We start from the raw sequence: 27,435 nt of genomic DNA, 5'->3' as shown, positions 1-27,435 counted from the left end.
AGTCCTAAAATTTTGAGAGCCTTCGGTCAAAATTTAAAATTAGGTCTTTTAAAAAGAAAATATATTTCATTAAGAAAAAGAAATATTATTTTAGACAATACATTTGACAATATACCAACTTTGTAATTAGGGGCCTTGTGTAATGGTCTAAGCTATACAATGCTTGGGAGACGGTTAGGGCAGACGTACATGTTTGCTTATAGTAGCCATGACCCTTCAACATATATGTATATGTAATATAAAGTCTTAAACTCTAATACATTGTAATTGAACTTTTTTAATAATTATTACATGGTGGCCTATTTTAAAAAAGTCAAAGTAAAATTTTAAAAAAAAAAAATTGTATTTTGTCTGCAGTAGCACTAACAAAATTATATATAATTACTTTATTTTCTAAAAAGAATTATAAATTTCCTTTTCATTTGTTTATATTTTTTAATAATATTCATTTAATCTATTTGCTAGCTAGACCATCACCATTTCAAAGTATTTTTTAAAAAAATTAGTTTAGAAAAAAGTAGAAAACTTTTTAATTTTGCTATTTTGGCAACCATTTCTGATTTATGTTAGTGGTTGGTAAAAATTAGAAAAGTAAAAATATTTTTACTTGTGTATAAAGTGGTAACTCTTATTTTACACTTCTAGTTTCTACAGCTACTACAGATCAATCTTTTTCAGCAATGAAAATAGTGAAGACTACACTTCGCAACAAGATGGAAGATATATTTTTAAGTGATTGTTTGCTAGTGTATATTGAAAATATAATTGCTAAAAAAATTAACATAAATTCACTTATATATGACTTTCATGATATACAAGAGAGACGTGTTGTACTTTAATTTTAATTAAAATTTTAATAATATATTTTGAATTATTTGTCACTTAATTTATAATATAGCTTGGCCCCCCTGAATTTTGACTATGGCTCCGCCCGACCCTATTCATAATCACCAATTAGTTTTTAAGAAGGAATTTTATGATTCTTGTCATAGTATCAAGAATTATCTCCTAACAGACATTCGATCCATACTTATCTAGATAGTAAGCTAGAAAAAAAGTATGTCGTACAAGATTCGAACAAAACAAGCGAGTAAATAGTCATTTGTGATACGATGATTCAAGATTGGTAAGTAAAAAATAGCCACTATCTTGAGCGGAGATATTAAATAATATTGTCCTACATGTGGATTAAGTATAAAAATATTGAGCAGTTTATAAAAACATGAGTTACTCCACTCATCAATAATTAATTTTAAAATGAAATCACATAATTTTTCTATTGATGCAAATATTTTAAATTGAGAAGTTTAAAAGATTTATTTTCCATTCCAACTATCTCTTCCCTCCCAAATTTCTCTCTTGCCAAACAAGAAGACTTGTTGTCTTCTACTATCTCTCCCTTACCTCTCCCCTCCTCTCCATCCACCGACCTTTCTCTCCTACTAAAAATAGTGTTAGTTCTTCCATAAAAAAGAAAAAACATAGTTAGTTCTTGGCTCCCTCCCAGCATGCCACTCACTTGCATCATCATATCATAGCTTGATTAGAAGACGTATTACCGACCTTAAAATTTAGTGGGCGAAAAAAATATATTTTGAGCTCTTATTTAAAATAAAATGAGGTATTTTTCAAATTCAACAAAAAATAATATGTAATTTTAAAACAGGAATTTTTTTGAGTCCCTAAACTAAGTGAGTTTTAAATACATGCCTAACCTAACTATACCTTGGACCGAGCTTCCTAAAGGACTATATCTAAATGTAGATTCTCTAGCTAATGCACCTTTAGTAATTAAAAGGACTTAAAAAAAACATTTGGGGAGTTAAAAAGGAGTATTACTATTGAATATTACTAGTGTGTAATTCTTTTTATAAATATTACTTTATGATTGGTTAGCAATATTTTTTAAAATTTATTCCAAAAAAAAAAAGCTGCAATGAAGCCTACTTAAATAGAGATTCTCTTGCTAATGCACATTTATTCAAGTGGAAAGTGATGAACAAATTTAATTCATTTTTGATAATGAAGCAATGAGAAAATGATTGTATTATAATTGCATGTGTTTTATTTTATATTCAAAACAATTGTGTCGGTTGTCTTCCATGTTGTATCATCTCACTAAATATTATTTATTTATATCTGTCATGATTTCAATCTTCATGAAAAAAAAAATCTAAATTCATTATATACTATTTTTATAATATTATTATAAATTCTACAAATCAGTTACATTAAAGTTTGAACTGGCCTAATGGCTCATGAGTTTGACTTTTAAGGTAATCTTTTGTAGCTTTATTAATTTCAGTTTCATGTAATAACATGGCAATAAAACAAAACAATAAATTTATTTTAATTAATCAATAATTAATAATAATAGAGACATGTGAAATGTCTGAATTGCCCCTTAATATGAGACAATGGACTCAACTGTAATGACAATGGAAAAAGGGTATTTGCAGTCATTTTAACCGAAATTTCACAGCGTGAGCTTTGGCGGCTTCTCTAATTGACTCTCTCTCCCCTTTTCTCTCTCTCTCTACTCTGTTTGTATGTACATGGAAGACCTAGAAGAAGAATATTGATCTCTGCATTCCCATTTGGTTTCTGGGTTTTGTCGCAAAAGCCAATAAGTTGTGAAATTGGTATATATAATCGTTTACCATTTTTCATTGAATTTTTTTTTCTGGGTTTGTTTGATTTTTTTTTTTCTTTCTGGGTGTATTTTTCAGGTCTCTCTTTGACAGAATTTTGTTGAATTTGATCCAGTAGAAGAGGTGAGTCTCATAAAAATATATATATATTTTTTCTGGGTGTAAAATACCCGTTTTTAATAGCTCACTGTTGTATGATTTTTCGGTGAATTGGCTTGTAAAGGTTTTGTCTTTGTGAAAATACAGCTGATTCCAGATATATTAATCACTTGTTTAAGGATTTCCGCTTGTTTGTTTTTATATTTATATATATAGAGGTTTTAAGATGATAACATGGTCCAATGTGGCATCTTCATTGTTGTTTATCTTCATTCTTTCTCACTCATTTAATGTTTATGTTTTTGCAAATTCTGGGTTGGTAGATGATTGTTTCAAAATGCATATTACTCCTAAACTTGATTAGTATGAGACTGAGTTGGTTTTGTTTTTGTAGGTGTTTATATTGGCTTTGGTGGTGAAGATGATAAACTAATTTATATAAAATTCATTGAAGGGGCTTTTTGGAAACCATGTTATCTATTCATAAGTGTAGATTCTCATGGTCTCTGATTGCAACAATTGCCTCAATTGTCACATTGGTTTCAATTGTCCATCTCTTCTTGTTTCCATTGGTTCCTACATTGGATTACTTTAGGCAAGCTCAGATTTCTTGTATCCCGGTCAATGAATCGGTTGACCATGTCAAGGAAAGTTTTATTGATTTAGATCATCAATTTCCTACTGACTTGCATAATGCTGTTGTTTATCGCGGTGTCCCATGGAGGGCGGAGATTGGACGGTGGCTTTCTGGTTGTGATTCAATTGCTAAAGAAGTCAACATTTCTGAGGTGGGTGACTAAAAGTTCTTTAATGGTACTTATTGCATGAAAGAGCATTAGTTCCATTAGTTCTTCTGTGAAATATAACCCCTTTAAGGTTGGATTGAACTTGGCTTCCCTTAACAGTTTGTCTATTTGGTAGATTATAGGTGGCAATGCCTGCAAAAATGATTGCTCAGGTCAAGGAGTATGCAACCATGAATTGGGAAAGTGCCGGTGCTTCCATGGATTTGGTGGTCAGTAATTCATTTTTTTCGTTCTAAAGTGTATATTTACATAATAGAAAACTTTTCATTAAACAGACTAGCATTGATTGCTCAACTGTAATTTCTATGTTCAGAAATGTAAATTCAATTGAAGGAATTAATTCAGGATATAATCTTTATTCACTTTTTGAAAGACTACTAATAATGCAGGAGAAGGATGCTCTAAGAAATTTAAGCTGGCCTGCAACTATCCGGCGGTACCAGATTTTCCATATGGGAGATGGGTTGTCTCAATCTGCCCTGCTCATTGTGACACAACAAGAGCTATGTGCTTCTGTGGAGAAGGCACGAAATATCCCAATCGTCCTTTAGCAGAGGCATGTGGCTTTCAGCTTAAGTAAGCATGTCAGATCCTTATCACTATTAGCTTTCATTATTATTGGTTACAGTACATAATATGAGTAAGAAGAAACAATTGATATCTCCCTCAGATCACCTTCTGAACCGGATGGTCCCAAACTGACTGATTGGTCAAGACCTGATGAGGATGTGTTCACAACAAATGGTAGCAAAATAGGGTGGTGCAATGTGGATCCAGCTGAAGCATATGCTAACAAGGTGAAATTCAAAGAGGAATGTGACTGCAAATATGATGGTCTTTTGGGCAGGTTCTGTGAAATTCCTGTTCTAAGTACTTGTATTAATCAATGTTCTGGTAATGGACATTGCCGAGGTGGCTTTTGTCAGGTAACTTTTTTCTTGTTTTTGCAGTGTGCATATTTTCATTGTGTTCTTGTTTTAGTGGATAAAAAACTTTGACATAAAGAATAGTGATTTATATAAATGTGTGGTCATGAACAATGAGACCAAGATACCAAGATAAAGAATTTAGAATGAGTATTGTTAGCTTCAATCTTCTTGTATAATTGGATTTTTTTTTCCTTTTTTGTATGTTCCAGTGCCACACTGGTTGGTATGGAGTAGATTGCAGTGTTCCATCTGTGACATCATCTATTCGAGAGTGGCCTCAATGGCTTCGTCCTGCTCAAGTTGATGTTCCAGATAGTTTGCATTTCAAAGGGAAACTGCGCAGCCTCAATGCTACTGTCAAAAAGAAAAGACCCCTTGTTTACGTCTATGACTTGCCGCCAGATTTCAACAGCCTACTCCTTGAGGTTTGAATGAGCTTAATTACTTATTCTCTCTTTTGTTACCTGACAGAGAGCCAGCCCTTTATTTTCTCGATCTTTTCTTGTAGGGACGCCATTATAAGTTTGAGTGTGTAAACAGAATATATGATGAAAACAATGCAACTGTGTGGACAGAACAACTGTATGGTGCTCAGGTATAATGATAACTGAAATTCTTGATAAACTTGTAGTAAGAACATAAAATGCTCAGGATCCTATTCTTTGTTTTGTTGCTACTTGGTTTGCAGGTGGCAATTTATGAAAGTATCTTAGCTAGTCCACATCGTACTTTAAATGGCGAAGAAGCAGATTTTTTCTTTGTACCTGTTCTTGACTCCTGCATTATAACCCGTGCTGATGATGCTCCTCACTTGAGCATGGAGGTATCATTTACCAAAGTTAAAGTTCATATGGATTTACTTTCACACAAAGCTTCATTATTTCTTCTTTCATCTCTTTTTTCTTCATTTGAGCATGGTCAATGTTCCTTTTAGCTTGTTGTTTCGGATATCCATTATCTCTTCTAAATAGCTAGTTATGATCTCGGTGAAAGTAGGACTGTTTGACATGGTTTTTATTTTATTGTCTGTGAAAATTTGCCCATTGTATGCACATAACACCTTGAATGTTTTCAGGATCACAGAGGATTGAGGAGCTCTCTCACTTTGGAATATTATAAGAAGGCATACCATCATATTTCTGAACAATATCCTTTCTGGAACCGTTCATCTGGAAGAGACCATATTTGGGTATGATGGAAATAGGGAATTATTTAGTTTTTGTTAGTTTTCAATTGAGTTGCAATTCAGGGTATGTTTCATATATTCATGCTAATGAGGATCCAACTGTATCTGAAGCCAGTTTTTTTCGTGGGACGAAGGGGCTTGCTATGCTCCTAAGGAGATTTGGAACAGCATGATGTTGGTTCACTGGGGCAATACAAATTCCAAGCATAATCATTCAACTACAGCTTATTGGGCTGACAACTGGGACACCATAGAGCCTTCTAGAAGAGGAAACCATTCTTGTTTCGACCCTAGTAAAGATCTCGTGGTTCCTGCCTGGAAAAGACCTGATGCTAACTCCTTTAGCTTGAAACTTTGGGCTAGGTACACTTAACACTTCTGATCAAAATCATTCCCATTCTTTTTTATTCTAACTGCATTAAACTTTCCTGCTTAAGTAATGAAATTTTTATTCTTAGACCACTTGAGCAGCGGAAGACACTGTTTTACTTCAATGGAAATCTTGGACCAGCTTATCCACATGGAAGACCAGAATCGACGTGAGTTCATTTTTATCACTTTGATGAGTCCTATATCAATACTGGTTCTGGTTTTTCTGAAAAGTTTTCGGTTTATAGTGAGTTGAATGTGTACCGAAATGTATGTTGGGGGGTGTAATTGTGCAGGTATAGCATGGGAATCCGACAGAAACTGGCAGAAGAATTTGGTTCAACTCCTAACAAGGAAGGCAAGCTTGGAAAACAACACGCAGAAGATGTGATTGTTACAGCATTACGTTCTGAAGATTATCATGACGCCTTAGCTAGTTCAATATTCTGTGGGGTATTTCCCGGAGATGGTTGGAGTGGACGAATGGAAGACAGTGTTTTACAAGGCTGCATTCCTGTTGTCATTCAGGTAATGATGAGGTTATCTCAAGAATTTTTACTATTAAATTTGTATACTCATGCTTCATCTGTTATAATTCGACATGTTTAGGATGGGATTTTCTTGCCATATGAGAATGTGCTCAACTATGATAGCTTTGCTGTTCGAATACGCGAAGATGAAATTCCTAATTTGATAAATACTCTAAGGGTAAACCTCTTCCTCTTTATCTACATGTGATTTGGAAGCTCTATTTTATAAGTCTCGACAGCCTAAGATGATGACTAATTGGCGGTCGTTTCAATACTCCAGGCGTTTAATCAGACAGAAGTAGAATTCAAACTAGCGAATGTGCAGAAAATTTGGCAGAGATTCTTGTACCGCGATTCTATGATGCTTGAAGCCGAGAGGCAAAAGGCTGCTCATAGTCATATGGAAGATTGGGCGGTGCAATTTTCGCAGATGCTTGAAGATGATGTTTTTGCTACATTTTTACAGGTAAATAATTATCTTCTCATGCAAATGCATTTAATGTTAATATTACTATGAATGTATGAAACTTGTTTAAATGTTATTATTTTAGGACAAAGATTCAAACCAGTAAAGACTGAACTCAAACCTTAAAAATGTTGAAACCTGTTTTGCTATTGCAGATTTTGCACTACAAGTTACACAATGATCCTTGGAGGCAAAATGTTCATACTAATAATGATAAGGATTTCGGGGTGCCTCGAGAATGTTTAGCGAAATCGAAATGAAAAGAAATGTTCATGAGGCAGATTCAAGCTTCAACACCATGTCTTCTTGTGGTAGATGATTCTTTTAGATAAATACATAAAATCCTCATCTAATTTTTTGATAGATTAATTTATATATGATAGGTGAGACTTTAACTTCATACCAATTCAATTTGCTAAATCTTTGTGATAATGCTATAGTTTAGCACCATAGATGAAGAAAAAAAAATGTCAAATTTAGCCAAAAATAAGAATAAATGTTATATTTTAATAAATATTCATCTAATTCAATTTATTTTATTTTTTTTCCATATTATTTTATTTATTCAAACTTCAATTATAAATAAAAATTTACTGTGCATTTATTAAACATAGTGATTTTTATTTATATATAACATTGTTTAATATTATTGATTTACTCCTTAATATATATAATATATACATCTTTATATATTAAAAGTGCATATCTAACGGCATTTCTTGGTTTAACAGAATATACTTAAAAATAAAAGAATATTCCGTTAAATTTAACGATTAGGTTTGATCTCCCGTTAACAAATAAACCCAATAATTAAACCCAAAAAATTAAACAATCTTTTAAATATTAATATTCTCTTTTTAAATTAAAAAAATCATCTTAGCCACATATCTCTCTAACAAACCTATCTTGGGAGAATATTAATAATTCTTTTTATTTATTTTTTTAAAAAGAAAAATATAGATAAAATGTATAGATAAATATATATATGTGAGACTGTATATGTAAGAGAATTTAATTAAAAAAAATAATATAAATAATTACAGAAGGAGCAACTCATTGATATTCGGGAAAAAAAAGATTGATTGTGTTGGTTTAGAGATTTTTGGGCTTGGGCTTAAAAAAATAAAAAGAAGATAAAATGGGCTGTAATTAGTATTTACCTTATATGTTTGTGCATTTTTTTAGTTTTATTTTTAATTTTACCACCAAGAGGAGAATGTTGAAAAATATTAGAATATGAAAATATTATTGGTGCTTATTAGTAATTTGCAAAAAATATGAAAGTCTATAAATATATAATTGTGTAGCTATTATTAGATATGAAATGAGATAATAGAACTTTTTTCAATTAGAAGATTAATGTACATTTTACTATTAATAACATACATTATTATAACACAACTATGGAATATACTGACACATATTTTATTTTTATAAAATAAATCGTTCAAATAATTATACTATTTTAATTATTAATTAAAATAAAAAACTAAAATATTAAATAAAACTAACACTACGTGGCTTGGCACGTAACAATCACCTAGTATATATATATACATATTTATATATTTATATGAGTTCGGTTAAGATGGTCCTCATAAAATATACTTATCGATGGAACCTTCATTTTTAACCATTAGATCTTAATTTAATGGTTGGGAATTGTTGACTAGGCTTTTTTTTTTTTTTTTTTTTTGAAATAAGCGTGTTATCATTGATTCAAATAAAACTAGACCTCATGGTCGTTACATAAAAGATTATCCAGTAAGACAGAGACTGTGATAGATCCAAACATTTGATGAGCAAACGCCCATCTAACCACATTGTGAGCGGCAAAATTACAAGTTTGACTAATAAAAGAAAAATTACAGCTAATAAAAGAGGGAGAAGACTTCGTACAAAAAGAGACATAATTTTCAAGTGCCCAACGAGACTCCATCCCATTGATAGCATTGATCACCACCTTCGAGTCATTCTCCACTATAACAAACTTGCACCGGATATCCAAGGCAACCGACACAGCCAAGCGACAAGCCGCAGCTTCTCCGCAAAGAACATCAAAGAACCTGGAGTTTCATTTTACTTAGGAATTACCTTATGAAAGTTTCATTGAAATACAAATTACAGTGAACCTGGAGTTCATGAATTGAGTTGTTTTATTTTACATTACCTTATGAAAGTTTCATTGAAATACAAATTACAGTGAACCTGGAGTTCATGAATTGAGTTATTTTATTTTACATTACCTTATGAAAGTTTCATTGAAATACAAATTACAGTGTACCTAGAGTTCATGAATTGAGTTGTTTTAACATGATCAATCATATGCAATAAATTGTCAAAGGATTTGACTAAATTTTGCGTCAGAGAGGTGGTCGTCGAACAAAGGGTATGTTTCCCTTGGTGGTATGCGAACTCCTTCGGTTTGACTTAGGGGGACAAGGCCCTGATCTTGCGAGATTTAATATCAGAGGATCGCCACGTCAATAGGGGCTTCCAGAGCGCCTCTTGGGTTACCCTTTTGGATGTATCCCTTCCGCTCATTCGGAAGGCTTTCAAGGAACCTTCTTCGTCTTAGACGAGATGCCCTTCCAGATCCGAAGAGGTTCGGATCAAGATATGATTGATTTTTCACCCGGACATATAAGAGTCTAGTTCTCTTGATGGATTCAACTTGTGGACTTGATTAGACCCGAGCATGTCAGTGGGCTGTTTCTTTGGAGAACCCTTCCAGATGTATCCCAGACGCTCATATAGAGGATCTTGACCGTTTCCTTTTAAGTGGGACAAGGTGCCCTTCGGAACCAGTGACATCCAATTCTGGGCACAAATTTCTAGTACTGGGATGGTTGTGAGATCCATCATACCTATAATCTTTAGACTTCTGAGGGAGCCTTAATCTATTAATTTTGTTTTGGCAATAACTTGTGTCTTCCTTCCAGAAATAACAATAACTTTTTACCATATCCAATCTACTTTCATCATGTAACTCAATAATATGAAGGAAAAGTAAAATGACAACTTTGCATCTCAACTTTTTGTTTTTTTCCTTCTAATTTGGCAAAACAATCAATTCATTCATTCTTATATGTTTTCCTCTAATAATTTTTCTAATCCAATCTTATTTTCAAAACGTGACCAATATGTATTATATGATTATGTGACCAAAAAGAAAATCATTTTATAATAATAAACTAAACAAAACCATATTATTTCTATTAAACCATATAAGTTTACAAGTAGAACAACAAACTTAATCTATTCTCACTCCTTACTACTAGAAAGAAAATCTCTCTCTCACTCTCACTCTCACTCTCTCTCTCTTTCACTCTTTATATATATGTATATATATATATATTATATATATCAAAATCAGCTGATTTCTACCTTAGTGATAAAAGGGTAATGCAAAAAACACATTACCCTTAACAAAATCTTAAATTTTTTCTTTAATATATATGTATAAGAGTCTTTGATCCAAAATCAGCTGATTATCTCAGAAGTTCCAAATTGAAGTAGGAAAAATCAAGTCTTCATTAACATCACAAACTTGAAAGCTACCAACTTCTTCTTCTGCACCACCATGATGATTATGATGATTATGATCTGCAGCTATACCATGCATCTCAAACAAGGCATCCCAATTGAAATTCTTGTCAGTAAAAGCTTCAAGCTCATGACCATGATCATGAATTTCTTCAAATGATGATGAGGTCTGATCTTGAGTAGCCACATGCTTTCCCATATCATCATCATCAGCTTCTTCTTCTTCATCTAACTTACTATCTCTCTCTCCTTTCATTACTCCTATCTGTTGAAGAAACTCATGTAAATCAATCTGAGGCTTCTCATTATCACCACCATCATGATTCTTCTCCTTCTCTGTTAAATTCCCTTGTTGGGTTTTTTCCTCTGTATTGATCTGATGAGTTTCAGATTTTGTATCACTAGAAGAAGATGAAGAAGTTGAAATTTGAGTAAGAGATGATTTTTGCTTGAGTTCTTGTAGTCTCTGATGAATGACATGAACACTAGGCTGAGCATTTATGTTAAGCAAACCACAAGAAGGAAACATTGACATGAAATTCTTTGAAGGAAGCCATTTAAAGTTATGAGATTTGATTGAGTTTTGTTGTTGTTGTTGTTGATGATGATAAAGGTGTGGAAGGTTGAGATAAGCATCAGGGCCATATAGTCTCCTTGCAGCCTCATCATAAGCCATTGCAGCTTCTTCTGCTGTGGAGAATGAGCCTAACCAAAGCCTTGTTCTCTTCTTTGGTTCTCTTATCTCAGCAACCCATTTCCCCCAAGTCCTCTGTCTAACACCTCGATACTCACACGACGCGTTTAAAGGTCCACCTTTGCCTCTTGTTGGACCTTTCTTCCATGGCTTCAATGGAGATTTCTTGTAGTTTTCCATAGTAACAAAAAGTGAGAGTGGTGAAGAGTGAAGTGTAAGGAGTGAGTGAGTAAGTGAGTGAGTGAGGAATGGAAATGCATGAGTTCAAAGGAGCGGGATATGTAAGAGTTAGAAACCACTTTGGTTTAAATGTTTTCACGTTTGCTTAAAATGTTTTTTCAAATCTCATGTGACACTATATTTTTATTTTCATATTTTTTAGAACTAGATAATATTCTCTCGGATTTCTCAGTATTTATTTATTGTGAATTCCATGTTCTTACTTTTTTTTTTTTTTTGGTATAATTATTATTATACTTAATTTTAATCACAAAAAAACAAAAGAATGTTATGTCTAATGGGGTATGAATTCATGCATGGATATATTTATGGGAGTGTTCATTTTTGTGGTTTTCGGCAAAGTATACAAAATATGGTTTTTTCTTCAAAAAAAAAAAAAAATATTGTGATAAACATTAAAATCTTTGAAGAATTAAAAATAGTTTATGGTAAACAGTTATCCCCTTAGTTTACTATTTTCCTATATTCTTCAAAAGAAAATTTAAAAAAATATGTATATATTTCACAAATTGTATGAAAACCATAAAATGTGTAATTTTCACAATATTTATAGTTTGATGATTTTATTTAAAGGTTTGTGGTCTTGTTAAAGAATATATGATTTTTCATGATGTTAAGGACTTTTGAAAATGACTGGCAATATCAAGTTACCCCATTAACTACTGTTGTCATGTAATTTGTAAACATGTTATTTTTGTAAGAATAGTTCTATTAAATATTTCATTGACTTGATAACTTTGTCACTTAACACCCATTTAGTAATTCCATTGTCACCTTTAGGTTTTTCTTTAATCATCATTTTTTTAATATGCTGCAAAAAAACATATTACTTTCTCTACGAGGCATATGCCAAATCATCCATGCCAGTTTTTGAGATCACTTGAAATAAGCAGTGACTAGTGGGTAAATAAGATTTTAGATACTGCATTTTACAAAAATTATTGATTAAATTTTTTATTTTTATTAAATGACAAAATAAATTATTTATTTTTAAAATAGTAAAAATAAGATTTTGAACTCAATTTTTTGACAATTTTTTTTTAATATAACCAAACTTTTTTTTAAAAAAAAAAAAATTAGCGAAGTCATCCATTAATATAATTAAACTTAAAGACAATTCTTAACATATTGAGATACAAACAATGTAACCAATTTTATTATAATACCTCTAAATTAAGTTATTATTAAATTTTATTTTAATAAAAAATCAATTCAAAATCCTATTTGTACTATTTTAAAAAATACAAAATATATTTTATCATTTGACAAAATAGAAAATCTAATCAGTAAGTTTTACAAAAGATAGAGTCCCAAATGGTATTTACTTAATATGTGAGAAGCATTTTACACCTTTCATAAAAACTTAGAAAAGAAAATAATAAAACCAAAGAAATGGGTAAAATTTTAAAAGTAAAGAAAAGGAGTAATGTAAAGTGGGAAGCATTAAATGGTTGTGGTGGCTAGTGGAGCTTTTGGTGAGCAAAGACTTTGACTAAGTAGAGTGAGTCATGAATAGAAAGAAGTGAAAGCTTTCAATGAGACATTGCTTCAATTCAAGTTTCCCTTGGATTCTGTAAGAGAAGTTGCATATAATATATGCCCACAATAGCCACCTCAAAATTTTCCATTTTCACGAGTACTATTTCACATGTTTTCTTGGCAATCACAGCTTGATTCCCGAGACTCCCTCCCATCACCTTTATCCCATGTGTGTGTATTTCAGTATACAGAGGATTTTGGACTAAATACTAAAACTGAGATCTAAGTTTTTAATGCTGCTACTACTGCAACTATATCAGTGATAGTAACAGTAACACTATTCTGGAGAGGAAATATATTTAAAGAGAGGAATATACAACAGTTGACAATAGAAAACACCCCACATTAGTAAACCAGCTAAAGATTTTCCCAAATATGCTTTTCTGATATTTACAAACTCATATTATATAAATATATACATAAATATAAATATTGTCGCTGCTATATTTTTTTTGGTAATTTACCTCAGACTACTGATGCTAAATTTTTCCCAAAAACCAAGGAACCTGCCTCTCCAGATCCCATCCATCATGGTTGAAAAAAAAAACATTCCTTTTTAAGAGGACCTTATCTTTTGAACCTGCAGAAACTTGAGTCCTTGAGGTCTTTAAGCCTTTCATCATTTAAATAGAAGAATCCTGAGGATTTAGCAATGAATATAAGTTAGCAATGTCTATTTATTTGTAATGGCAGTAAATATCATATCATATAATCTTCAATACAAAATTCTTAGAAATGGAACCAATAAACTTTTTGTTTAATGTTTCATAACCTGAAAAGGCGATTCTTTGTTCTAAAGTTTAAATTCCAAAAGGGCTTTAAGACAAGGGGCCTAAAAATTGATTCAGCATTTAGAAGTTTCAAGAAAACTGCAAGAAGTTGCTTCAAATGCTTATAAAGTAGGTATATATAGATATGATAAGCCCCCTCTACACTTCACCTATTGTGGGCGCAAGAAAGGTTATCACGTGTCTATTTGAAGCTTGTATCAAGGTGATTAGAGAATAGAGAGCCGGCACCATTCTGTCACGAGGATCTATGTAGTGTAGCTAGTTATGCCTAGAGAGGTGCGAGTGAGGTGTGTGCTTTGCCTATTTAGATAGGGTAAGGTTTTCTGGAGAGGGCCTCTAGTAGTTTCTAGTGTTGTGAGGTTTGGCTTTGTTAGAGAGAACCAAGTCTCAAATACTAGTTTATTGTAATAATACATAAGTATTTAGTCAATTGTGTATTCCATACCTTAGTTTATATTAAGTACATTTATCCCAAGAAATATGTAAAATCATACTTACTATGCCTTTTGGATTTACACTGACCTTAACCATCATACTAAGAGAATAATAACACTTACACTTTCATTTTGGCATCCCCTTGCACATGTTTCTCCATTTATCCTTCAGGTCTATCGCGGTGCGACCTTCCATGAATACCGAGTCTCCAAATTCCAAGATTTTCTTCCACATATTCTTTTCATCGGGAAACTTTTGCACCCCCTCCTGCAGCAATTTTTTTATCCTATAACATGTCAGAAATATAGAAGGCAGAATTAAGTAAAACAATAAGATAGATTCTATATCTACCCCAAAAAAAGTGTTGCAGTTTTAAAAAATCACTTGTAAGACGCCCATGCTTTTAGCAATTGTAAAGTACTGTCTAAACAAATAACTAAACGCAACAATGCAATAAATAAATTACAGTTAGAAGAACAATATAAAAATCAGATTATAGAAATACCCAGTGTTTGCCCCACATTTAATTACCTTTAACTTCTGCTCTTCCTCAGTTGTCCATGGAACTTTTTTACGCCTTTTCTGAGGAGTTGCTGGGTCTGAGCTGCTAATGCATGCAACAAAATGATTATCCTCAATATTTAATTACAGAAAAAATAATTTTTTTATACATATGGGGATTGAATCCCTTCCCCTGAACTCACACACACCCCTCCCATACCATCTGAGCTGACCTCGGTTTACAGAAAAAATAATTTTATCAATGCTTTGAATCAGAATAATGCATTTGAACTTAAACATGCTTGTATTACTACTTTTAATGAGCATTTAACTTCACTAAATTCTTATTACAAGCTCTTTTTATGATAAGGCAAACACTACTGAATCTTATCAAATGAAGCTAGCTCAATTGGTTAGGATTTAAGGGGTTTGTGCAATGTGAGAGGAAAGTGGTTCAAATCCTAACTCGAGTATGTGTGTACTTTTTTTTAAAATCAATCGAATAGAAAAAGAATCTCATAGGTTTCTTCGAAAGCAAACACTTAGACATCAAAACTTACCGAGGTTTCTTTCTCTTTCGAAATAATATGCAGTAATCAGAAATGTTGGACTCGTGATCATCATTTTCAGAATCGTCCCCACTACTGTCATGATTTTCAGTTACAGACCTTTTTTTCGTATAAATATCTTGGTCTTTAAGAAGTTTCCTTTGAATTCCTGTGTTTGACTTTCCTTCATTCACAAGATTTACATCAGAATTTCTACCAGACGCGTTATGTGGAACTTCATTCTGTTGTCCTTCAGTTCTTGCAGATGGGCACTCTCCCGCCATCTTTTCTCCACCTTCTCTTTCACCTTCTGAGCCATGACACCCACCTCTATTACTGTCATTATTATTATGCTGTGCAGAAATTTCTGCTTGGTCGACTTTAATTTTTTGACATTGCTGATCATCTTCTTCATTTACACTAAGTTCCACAAGATTGCCTTCATTTTTCTCTCTTGCTCCCAAGTGTTCATTTTCTAGATTTTTTCTAAGAACATTCTCAGCTGCATTTCCTCCAGGAGAATGATTTATTTCCTTAATTAAACTTCTGGCGGATTCTTTTGGGTAACGTTTGGAGCCCATAAGAATAAATGCAGCTAGTTCTTTATTAGCCACTGAGGATCTCTTCTTAGCTTCAATATATTCCATGATAGCAAGAGAATATGCACAAAAAGGGCAGTAGAAGTTACCCTTGTCATCAAATTTTGCTAAAGAACCTCCACATTTCTCATGAATTACCAATTGGCAATTATTAGTACTGCAAACCAACAATGAACCAGCTTTATTGCACTTCATGCATAAATATTTCTCTGTCCAGTCAACAATCAAGGAATCACGACCAACAGTGCACTGCGCTTGCAAAAATTCAAGTTTTTTCTTGTCTACATCAACCATCTCATTACGATATCCATCAATATCACATGGCATCTCTTCTTCCCCACAATCATTTGTGTTCTCTTTGGCCTCACCAGCAATAATATTCTGTTGATATCTGTCATTGGACATAGGATTTCGCTCTTGAAATGGAAAATCATGCTCACGGATACGTTTAGATTCTTTAGTGGGAATTTTATCCACAGTACCGTGGGAAGGAACACCAATTGGTTCAGTGGAAGGATCACTTGCATTATTGGTGCCGTCAACAGATAGATTTTGATGGGTGTCATCTCTGGTAGCGTCTTGCATCAAACTAGGGGCATCATAAAAATTCTCTGACTGATTCTTATAAATTTCATCACCAGTAATCGGCTGAGACCTGTTTGAGACAGTACAATCATCCTCTGTAAGCTTTGGTTCCTCCACAGGGACCTGAACTTCTAATTTAGAAGAATCTTTTGTTGGTTCTTTTCCATGCAAAGCAACTGAGTTCTGCTCCACTGGCTCAAAAGCACCGCCTAATTGAGCAAAATGGTTGCTGACAACATTTGCTTCATCAACAGATAGAGGCTGATTGGCTTCATCTCCACTATTAATTTTAGGCATCACAGGGGAATTACAAGGAGTCTGCACCATATCCTTATTTGAGTGATCATCGTTGTTCTTATTACATTCATCATCAAAACCATTCTCTAAAACCCTGCTTTCTCCCATGGTTGCCAGCTCGTTTTCAGGCAACTCTCTGGTAGTAACTGGAGCATCTCTTCCAGATGAATCTTCTAATGCCTCATTTCCATGAAGAGGAAATTGGTTCTGTTCAACAAACTGACTGCCAGAAGATTCATACTGCTTCAACCTTTTTGCATTTGTATGTTGAAGCTCGGAATTAAGTTCACCATTGCAATCTTCATGAACATTACAAGCCATAGCTTCCCTAGCTGACCCAGACCTGTCTCTCTTTGTAGGTAATATAGCTCGATCATGATGATTTTCTCCCAGCGGTTTGTTTCTCTTCTCAGGAATCAAAATATCAGGGTTCACTTCATTTTGGACATCAGTTCCAGTAAAACAAGGCCTAGTAGTAACAGAATCATGATTGCTATCACCCATCAAATTAGCATCTTCCAAACTTGTTGCCAAATGACCCTTATCTCTCAAGAAATCCGCATATGGATGAGTACCATCAAGAATTGCATCTTTCAGCTGTTTGTAAAGAGAGACCCAAGCCCGATACAAACAGTGGATTAAAAATCAAAATTGATGGATAAAAATAGGGTGCAAATGAAGACAACTCCTACCTGCTCCAAAGCACATTTGGGCATACAAGCTCTTTTGTGAGCAACGAATGGTTGAATATCCCATCTTGACAACTCCATTCTCGATATTCTTAAAATTCTTCCTGATGTCTGAAAAGCCAAGGAATGCGACACTTGAAATCAATATAAATTCTGTGTTAGAAAAACATAAAAAGTTCACAACTTATAGGTTACGATTTCAAACTCCATCAGTTCTGAAATGAATCCAAAGCACTTGTATACCAACAATAAATAAATAAATGGAACTAACATCTTCCACTATGCGTTGAAGAACATCTTCACAACTTTCTGACAAATCAAACCCAACTTTCAAACCCTGGGCAGAAGGAACATCAGAAGCAATTTCATTTACTGAAGATAATTGTTCCAAACATCTCAAAGCAACAATTTCTCTTGTATTCTTTCCCAAACCATCAGGTAATTCCGGAGCCGCTTCCATCACATCTGGAAAGAGGAACCAAAATAAGTAACTAACTCCATCCTTTTAACTAGAAAACTGATTCAAATGACAATAAAATAAGCTAATATTCAGATAAAATATGAACACAAGATTTCAACTTTACCACATAAAAGAAATAGGTCCACTTCTTTGAAGCTTGCCATTGCTTCAATGAGCCAACGCCAAGCAAGAATTGACTCGGACACATTCATGTTGTCCATTAAACCCTTCTCTCAAAAGCTTCAAAACCCAAAACAAGTGTTATTCAATGCCTCATTGACATTAACAGTCACTACAAAACATACAACTAACTAATCCATATGATAAAAGTTACACTTGATGAAAAAGAACTGATTCAATCAGTCAAACCTATTATAAGATATAAATTTAATTGCCATTACAGTATAAAACTCAAGGACAGAATTTCTTTTAAAAGAAAAAAAAAATGGAGATAAAAAAACACAGCTTCCCACAAAAGCAAAAGAGGAAAAGTTGATTAATTTAAAATTTACAATCACAGAAATAATTTTCCAACCCTAACATCAATCTAGAAGAATCTTGAGAACCATATTTCTTAATAAATAAAATCAGTGTCATTTTCGCTACGTTCCTCTACATTATTATATATTTGTTCAGTGTGATTAACGAGAGATTATTGATTGATTAGAAAAGGTCCATAATGATACCTTGAAAAATTATAAAAGAGAAGATAAAAGTCAGGTAGAGACAGAAGCAGAATTCTTGAACGTCTTCTCCAACATTTGGCTTCAACACTGTTCTCTCTCTCTCTCTCTCTAGTTGGTTGGGGTTCTCAGTGTTCTCCAGTGGAGCGTCAGCAGTAATGTGGGTATATAATCGTCGGCGAGAGCAGAGAATCCTTGGTGGTGAGGCTGTTGGTCCCTCCACTCCACAAGATGGTCGGTCGGGGTTGGGGGTGGGGGTGGGGTTAGCCTAGGTCGGGGGTTTTCGGGTCTCCGGTGGCGGTGGGCTTCGACTCTTGTTCTCTACCACCTTGCACTGCCCGATGTTTCGTTTTTGGGGGGTTTTTTACTAAAGAAATTTTCAAACTTTTTTCTTGACACTAATCATTTTTTTTTTAAAAAAAATTATCTAATATATTATTTTATTTATTTATTTTTTTGCTTCTATTTAGAATTATGTAAAAATATATAAAAATATATTTATATATTTTAAAGTGACCAATTATGAACGAAAACTGCCTGAAAATTCGCTCTGCAACAGTTATTCCTTGCAATTGTTAACATGATGTCTACGTCTGGCTTCGTCCGGTAGGATATCGGTGGGCATCCACTTCATTTCTTGTGTCCGGTGGTGGTTCTTTCTTCTTCTCTAATCTCATCGTTTGCTCTACGCTCTTCTATGCATTTTTTACTGGTCTGGGAAATGGCCTTCTCTGGCTCTACAATCTCCGCGCTTAGGGGCATCAAAACTATTCTATCCTAGATCATCTCAACGCGATTGCATTCATGAATATGGTGTTGGTACAGGAACCATGGCATTATTATAATCAACACATTGTTTGGTGTTCACTAGGTGCTCGACCAAATGCCCCTATAAAATATATGACTCAATTTACTCTCTAGATTCAACCACATTTACCATTAATAAAATGGTGCACTCCACCCTCAGGTCGACTTAAACTTACAACTAATTAATGAGAATTTTCTCTTCCAATAGTTGGTGCTCGGGGATAAGATGAACTTTGCACGGAATGTACTTTTAGGTCTTTCCTTGCCTACTATTGGCTTTTTCAAGACTAAAGTATTGGAATTATTATAACCTTGCTCATTTGGAACAGTTTGGGGATTATTTTGACATTGATTCATGAAGTTCAAGGCCATACTCATCCCAATAATTTAGTCTAGTTATTAAAATTTTGTTTCCAATTTCCCTTAGAGTAAGGTCTTTAATGTTTTGGCCTAATTTACTCTATTGGTTGATAGAGATTTTTTTGATTGAAGGATTGTCTACCTTCAATTTTGTCTGTTGTATTACATTTTGTTTGAATAATTAATATAACAGTACTTTTTCTCAAAAAAAATAAAATAAAAAAGTATTTTTTAAATATTATATTTTATAAAAGTTATTGAATCAACTATTTATTTTGATACAAAATAATTTGGACTATATATTTTTTAAAATAGTATCTTTAACTGATTTTCTATTAAAATAAAATTTAGAGTAATTGGCAGCGAAACTCTCTCAACTTTCATTACACTTGCATTGAACCCTCCAAATTTAAATTTTGGTGGAAAAACCTACCAAACTCATATTCTATTTGTATTTTTAAGATGTCGTTCCACAATCTTTGTTAGTTTGTCATTTTATCTACGTGGCTAGTGACACATCACTACTAGAATCTAACGTGATTGCCAAATTATACATATTTATACAAATGTACAATTGATTTAATTAATTTATATTATTTTAAAATTAAAATTTTATTAAAACTAAGAAACATTTTAATTTTTGTATTAACTTTTAATAATAATAATAATTGGGAAGACATAATAATTAATAACAAATAAATTTTCAAGATAAAGCTAAACATGCTCCCTTCCTTCTTAAGCTATGAAAAATGTTACTCTCATTTCCAAACAAAATTCCAATAGAGAACAAAATAAATAAAATTGTGTTTAAAAGCAAAATAATGAGTGATAGACTGATATCCTACACTTTTTAGTTTTTATATTCTCCTAAAACTATGATACAACAATTACAACTTCCAAACAACTCCCTCCCTTAGTGAACATGCATTGATAAATATTAAAAAATTATATATATTATAATGTCTCGAGTCATAATTATAATATTTTTAAAAGTATTATCCATATTTTTAGGAGTAAAAGTGAAAAAAAATAAAATACAATATTATATATTTAAATGATGTGCAATATATAATATTTTCAAAAAATGCTATCATTTAAGATGTTCTTATTAGTAATTTCTCATAATAATTCTCCATATTACAAACACCGCTTAGATATTATCGTAATTAAATATCAAAATTCATATAATTTAATTTAATAATTATTATAGCATATTTTTAGATGAGGCAAGCTAAGCATCAGTGCAGTAATACTTAAAACTAATATTATTATTAGTATAATTAAATATCGTATTTCTAACTAATTAGGGACATGCCTAAAAAGAGGTGCTAATGCTCCGAGGACTACTTATGAAGCCACAAGTCTAAAAATGACAAAGGTCAACTCTTTCTCATTAGGCAGATAATAACTTTTCAAATTTTAGATTAAAATTCTATGACTTAATCATGTTTTTATGTATCATTAATAGTAAATTTGTAGTTTAACATTGTTAATAAGCAATTGAAGAATCAACAACAAACCCTAACCAAACAGAGAATTAGCAAATTTTCTCTTGCCATTACAGAATCCTTTATTTAACATCATCAATCAAAATGGAGAACCACACCCTAAAATTTATCTCACCAAAGATTTCTGGGTAAAAAAGAAAAACATTTACCAAACAAAATTCAGCTGTAAATATATGAAATGACTGAATTGATTGATATTTCAAATACATTCAAATATAAAGGCCAAAACTTTCTTGGCTTAATCAATCAAACCAATCAATCAAGACGAAAATCAACACAAAAAAGTTGAATTACGGACTTAATTTTCTTCCCATTCTTGCAGAAATTGTTAAATTCATGTACAATATAACCCAACATATTTCGAAGATTAAATCCCTAAAAAGTTACAGAATTTAATCCCAAACTAAAACAATTCACAATACATTAACAAAAAGTAATACACATCACAATTACAAACCCCAAAAGAGAGAAGAGATGGGGGAACCGTTCAATGTCTTCGGAGGAAGAGGAAGCCGATGACGAAACTAAGATGAAAATTCTCTATTTACCTGTTGTTGTTGAGGTTGACTAAAGAGTTGTAGATTCGAGAACAGCCTAGGCGTATGCGAGGATAAGCTCTGAGCGTGTAGACCGTGGTTTGGCGGAGAAAATCCTCCATGATTTCCACGAACAGATTCAAGCTTCGGATTGGAGGAACGTATAGGGTTAAGGGCACCGCAGAGAACGCCACCGCGAAAAACAGCTGCAACATTTTGGTTTTTTTTTCTTTTTTTGGTGTAAAAGCGAAGAATGAAAGCTCACCACGAAAATCAGAGGAATTGAAAAGAAAAATCTGGTATTTTCTGTCTGGTTCTCGAGAAAATGAGAGAGATCGAAGATAAGAAAAAACGACAAGAGAAAGAGCTTATGGTATGTTCCTTTTATATACAAACTAATTTGGTGACATAAATTAACTGTGATTTAAATAAATATTTAAATTTAATTTTTTTAATAATTATTATCTGGGTGTTATTTTTTTTATTAGTTTATTTAAATTATTTTTTTAAAAAAATAAAAAAATTGATGACTCGCACTAATTAAAAATTAACACATATAATTTACTTAATACTTAACCACTAGGTACCTATAAAAGTTTCACAATTATAATTAAGTATTATTACTGTCAAAAATTAAACTTAGGTATTTATTTACAATAGAGAGTTAAACTTAGGTATTTATACCATAAATTACTCTATATATATTTTTGTTTTTTAAATAATAAATAACATAAATAATACTTTAATAATTAGGAGTGTTCATAAAATAGCCGATTCAATCCAATCTGCATAATCTAATCCAATCCTCAAAGTGTAGATATTCGTACTTGTACGGATTGAATTAGATTGGAAAATTCAAAATCCACTTGTACATATTAGATGTTGTTTGACATATAAAATAACTGATCCAATCCAATGTACAAATATTTATAAAAAATATTTAAAAATTATATATACAAGTAATATTTTATGTAAAAAAAATAGTAATTTAAAAATTTAATACATATAATACAAATATATTTCAAAATTTAATAAATCAAATGTATATTACATTCTTATACATAATTTTTTTACATACAATGTAAAATAAAATTAACCATTTTTTATACATACAATTTTTTTCTTCCTTTGAATTTGTTATTTGTTATGTTATTTATTTTAATTTGTTGTTCGAGATATAAAATAAAAATAATTTATTTTATTTTGTACTAATTATGTGAATTTTTTTTCATAAATATTAAATAATTTAATATTAAAAAGTAACTAATTCAACATAAATGATCCAAACTGCACTTTTGGGAATTGGATTGGATTTAATTTGAGCTATTGTGCGGAGTAGATTAGATCTAAAATATAAATCCCCACTTAGTACGGATCAGATGCACTATAAAATAAAATAGTGCAGATTAAATTAGATAAATACTCATAATAATTATAAATCTTATAAAAAAACTATTATTACTAAATTAAATTATTTATTATTATTATTATTATTATTATTATTAGAAAAGGGAAAAAGACTTCAAATTGAATTAAAGAAAAAAAAAAGAAAAAAAAGGTAATAAGATGCTATTTGATTTGTTAAGCATCTCTAATCGTTCGTACTCTTTGTTCTTAAACTTTTGACATTACTAATCTTACCACTTAAAATATATAATTTGTTAAAAAAATTTCTTAAAATATAACATTTACATAATTATGCCCATTTTATTAAGTTATGTTTCTTCTATCATTAAACTTTAACCAAGACAAAATTTTGTTAATTTACTGACACGTCAGCATTTAAACTAAATAATGAAATAAAATCTAACATAATAACTAAATTTTTGTAAATATAAAAATTCAGAGAGAATTTTTAATTTTAGGAGGCAGAATTAAGTAGAGCCCAAAGTTCAGAGGACAAAATTACTAATTATTCTTTTTTAACTAAAAAACTAAAATAGAGAATCATTTTTATTGTTGTTGCTCTAATTATGCTCCATACTTTAGTTAGTATTTAATTATTTTAATAATATTTTATAATTTGAATTTGTCAAATATAAATTAATTTTAGAAAATGATGAAAAAATAATAATATTTTTAATTAAAATACTATTAAAAAATTTAGCAAAAAAGTGAAGAGCTCCTTATTCATTCTCTATTTTTTTATATAGTTGAAGCTTATTTTTTTAAGTCACTCCCTATTTTAGCTAAATAATGGTTTTAGAGAGCATAGTTGAAGATGCTCAGCAATATCTTTGTTAATTTCGGATCATCATAAAATTTGTTAGATTAACCTATTACTAAATAATTTTATTTTTCTTTTAAAAAAATTAATATATTTTTTGTGATAGAAACATTTTATTTTTATATTATGTTATGGATAATAGGTTTTTAGTTAAATAGGTTATCTTCTTAAAAGAAAATGTCAAATAAAAATAACAAAGAATTGAAAAGAATAATTATATTAGAAACAAATAATGTATAATTGTATATGATTATGAGTATTTGAATAAAATAAGAAATGTAAGAATGATAGGTTGCAAACTTATAACTTGACGTGGGCACACTTATTCTTTTGTTGGTGGAGCCAAAATAAATAAATATTAACAAATTATCCATGTTTTGCTATGAATTATAATATTTATAACAATACAAAATTATCTTCATTTTTATTATGTCATCTATCTTTATTTTTAGTATTTATTTGAAGTTTATTTCTTTTACTTAAAAAAGATTATTTTTGTTTTTTTTTGGACTTTTCGGTACAACCTTAAAAAAATGACTTTTCACTTTCTTATTTGGCTATTTATCTAATCACATTTTTTTTTTAATTCTATAATTGGTGTATTGTTCATAACTATTTAAAATGCTAAAATAGTACATAATCACACATTGACAAATGAACTCTTAAACCTATAGGATTTGTTTAATGTTATTTTATGGAGTGCTATGGTGATTCTTTTGCGCTTTTGTTTCTTTTCTAATTAAGTGACAAGTATAATCTTTTAATTATATATTTCAATGTAGTTACTATTATACCTTTATCATCACAAATTTATTTAATTATAACAAAATAATATTAGCGTAATGGTAAAAAATTAGTCTAATCCAGCAAAAAAGCCCAATAATCAAAATATATCAAAAACCCACTTATGAGTTAGTAACAAAAAGATTATAGGTCCCAATAGCTCACATGGGCTACGCCCAAAACATATATCTCAAATCATAAATTCGCGATAAAATCTAACTTAAAGCTACGATATTAGGGTTGACATGCGAGAGAAGAAAGATGAGCTTTTCAGCTAACTCAAAAGGTAGCAGTCCTCCCTAATATACCGGACGGAGAATTACCACTTCTCCATTAGTACTATAACTAAGTATTTATTAACTAAGGTAGCGATTTCCTAATGTAGTGTGCAATTAATTATTTTAAACTTTATTTTTGATATTGTGAATAAATTATTCAAAATTTCTCTAAGTACTAAAAGTAAATAAATGTCTCTATCAAAATAAAGTGATGCCCTTACCTAAATGTATATACGAATATATTTATTTTCTATGGTGGTGGTGGTGGTTCTCCAAGATAGTAGAGTTGATGAGATTCTATACTTATTCTCTTTAAGCACTCCAGATAGATTGTGTTGGGTTAAAAATTATACATAAATTGAGAATTATTGACGTATTAATGTTAAAATAATAATCATTCTTCATGTTTTTTTTGAAAGGAAATCTTCATTTAAGGTTAAGCAAAGGCTAAAGCTTTACATGTTCGATGGAGGAACCACACAAATCTCACTAGAAGATGACTCAAATGTTGGGCAACCACACCGATAACAGAAGGAGCAATAAGCTCATAGCTCATGCAGGAGCATCTAAAGAGATAAACTCCCCAAAAAAGACCTAAGGCCAACACCCCAAAGAACAAAGGGTGCACAACACCATCAAAACTAAACAAAATGAAATAAACAAACTAAATAAAAACATAACAGTTTCATAAGACTTTCTCCTCGTGCAAAGGAGGTCATACAAAGGCCCAAGACAAGCAGACCAAAGGCATAGGAGCGTTGCCATCTTTCGACAAAAAAAGCCTACACTCTGCCATCTAATGAGGTTCTGAACGGTGAGGGCGCTAGGACAAGGGAAGCACATCCCTTTAGGTAAAACCTGAGTCCCCCCCCCCCCCTCTACATCAACAACACTCCAAAAGCTAACCACGAGCCATTGTGCACCGGATTCAAGACGTTTGAATAGTAACCCAAGGGATAGAGATCTGAGAAAAAAGGAAGAGAACAACGCTCCAAAGCCTAAGCTCTCACCTGAGAAGGGCCACCGCAACTCGCCGTCCCCAAAATTGAAAGGGAGATAGCCCAAAGAAACCCACCTTCGTCGCCTCCCACCAGCCCATGAGACCAGAGCTATCCACGACCACCAACCTCAGACTTGAGAGAGACGTCCATCCACCATGGTCGACGACTACTTGCCTGAAAACTCGGGCATCGTAGAGCCGGTCTTTAGGAGAGAGAAAGAAGACAGACATTGATCACCTCCACTCACAACAGCTATCCAACGAAGGAACCTCTGCCTTCTACCTGCTGTAGCGAGGAGCCTAGACTCCAGGCGCCAGCAGTCAAATTCGGCTAGCGGCGCCCAAGCACCAAAAACCCTAAAACGTGGAAAAACAGAAAATGGAGCAAACCCTAATCTTAGAGAGAGAAGCTTTTATCATTCTCCATGTTAACCAAAGGGTTTTCATCACAAGATGGCATGTTTAATCTACTATCCCATGTGGGTTTAGGGCCCTACTAAATAGTATATACGAAAAGACTAGAAAAGTTAGATACAATTTGATCTTGAAGAAACCAATAATTGAGATCCACAAATACCAAATCTACTACTAGGTTACTAGTCTCAAATAAATTCTCAAGAAAACCCTAAACTCAAAATAACAATTTATACAGTCCTTATCACATTTTCTCAATGCTTTACACTACTAAAACTATATGTTTTTTTTTTTTTGTTTTTGGCTCACAACGACTCTTGAATCGATTTTTGGATTTGAATCTAATACTCATCAGAATTTAGTTTGATTCTCATACTACGTTGGAATATGAAAGTGTGGTTTAGATTTTAGAAAGTTAAATTAAGTGAGTGTCTAATTAAGTATATGAAGTTCTATCTCAAAACTAATTAACAATGAGAGAATCAACCTATACATCTTATGCATATTATTTAGTTTCCACAAATTGTTAATGTAAGATTCTGCTATTTTAGTTTTCACAAATGGAGATAATGTGTTTAAAAGAATTTATATATGGACATATTTATTTTTTCAAATTGCTTCATATTTCTATGGTACTATATTGTCGGTGGAATTAATGGAAAAAATAGTCCATACACCATATGTAATTACACGGCCTCATGCCCACAAAAAATTTATAATCCAATTTGAACATTGAATTTTTTTTGGGGCTTAAAAATGATTAAGCAAAATTTAATACGAAAACATGTCCGCAAAATTTAATTAAAAATCTATATAAGCAAAAAGGACCAAAAAGGACAAAAGACTTTGATAGAGAGGGAGACAATGACCCACTTATTG

At 31.8% G+C, this 27,435-nt stretch overlaps 3 protein-coding genes across 4 annotated transcripts; 1 reads left to right on the top strand and 2 right to left on the bottom strand.

Moving 5' to 3' along the window:
- The first annotated feature begins 2,306 nt into the window (after window positions 1-2,306).
- LOC115709992 (uncharacterized) lies at window positions 2,307-7,586 on the top strand. Its single transcript, XM_030638279.2, has 16 exons — window positions 2,307-2,642; window positions 2,730-2,774; window positions 3,145-3,538; window positions 3,672-3,765; window positions 3,946-4,132; window positions 4,227-4,482; window positions 4,695-4,910; window positions 4,994-5,080; window positions 5,174-5,308; window positions 5,561-5,674; window positions 5,787-6,034; window positions 6,130-6,210; window positions 6,337-6,568; window positions 6,650-6,748; window positions 6,851-7,036; window positions 7,192-7,586. Exons 3-16 carry the CDS (start codon window positions 3,221-3,223, stop codon window positions 7,294-7,296), a joined length of 2,358 nt encoding a protein of 785 aa, XP_030494139.2. The 5' UTR covers window positions 2,307-2,642; window positions 2,730-2,774; window positions 3,145-3,220; the 3' UTR covers window positions 7,297-7,586.
- A 2,594-nt stretch (window positions 7,587-10,180) lies between these two features.
- LOC115711258 (dehydration-responsive element-binding protein 2F) lies at window positions 10,181-11,650 on the bottom strand. The gene has a single exon (XM_030639596.2). It carries the CDS (start codon window positions 11,454-11,456, stop codon window positions 10,533-10,535), a length of 924 nt encoding a protein of 307 aa, XP_030495456.2. The 5' UTR covers window positions 11,457-11,650; the 3' UTR covers window positions 10,181-10,532.
- Window positions 11,651-12,807: 1,157 nt separating this feature from the next.
- LOC115710278 (uncharacterized) lies at window positions 12,808-19,043 on the bottom strand. Of its 2 annotated transcripts, none has more exons than XM_030638640.2 (8): window positions 18,647-19,043; window positions 18,085-18,200; window positions 17,772-17,965; window positions 17,504-17,611; window positions 15,343-17,408; window positions 14,813-14,888; window positions 14,404-14,548; window positions 12,808-13,693 (listed from the first exon to the last, which is right to left on the bottom strand). In XM_030638640.2, the coding sequence occupies exons 2-7, from the start codon at window positions 18,179-18,181 to the stop codon at window positions 14,408-14,410; spliced, it is 2,682 nt and encodes an 893-aa protein (XP_030494500.2). In that variant the 5' UTR covers window positions 18,182-18,200; window positions 18,647-19,043; the 3' UTR covers window positions 12,808-13,693; window positions 14,404-14,407. The 2 variants fall into 2 exon arrangements, with proteins under 2 accessions (XP_030494500.2, XP_030494501.2); XM_030638641.2 differs by having other exon boundaries at window positions 14,813-14,885.
- Between the last annotated feature and the right edge of the window lie 8,392 nt (window positions 19,044-27,435).

Source organism: Cannabis sativa, chromosome 3 (assembly GCF_029168945.1).
Source record: "Cannabis sativa cultivar Pink pepper isolate KNU-18-1 chromosome 3, ASM2916894v1, whole genome shotgun sequence".
NCBI lineage: Eukaryota > Viridiplantae > Streptophyta > Magnoliopsida > Rosales > Cannabaceae > Cannabis > Cannabis sativa.
The sequence above is the reverse complement of the archived record's forward strand: the minus strand, read 5'-3'. Positions and strand labels throughout refer to the sequence as shown.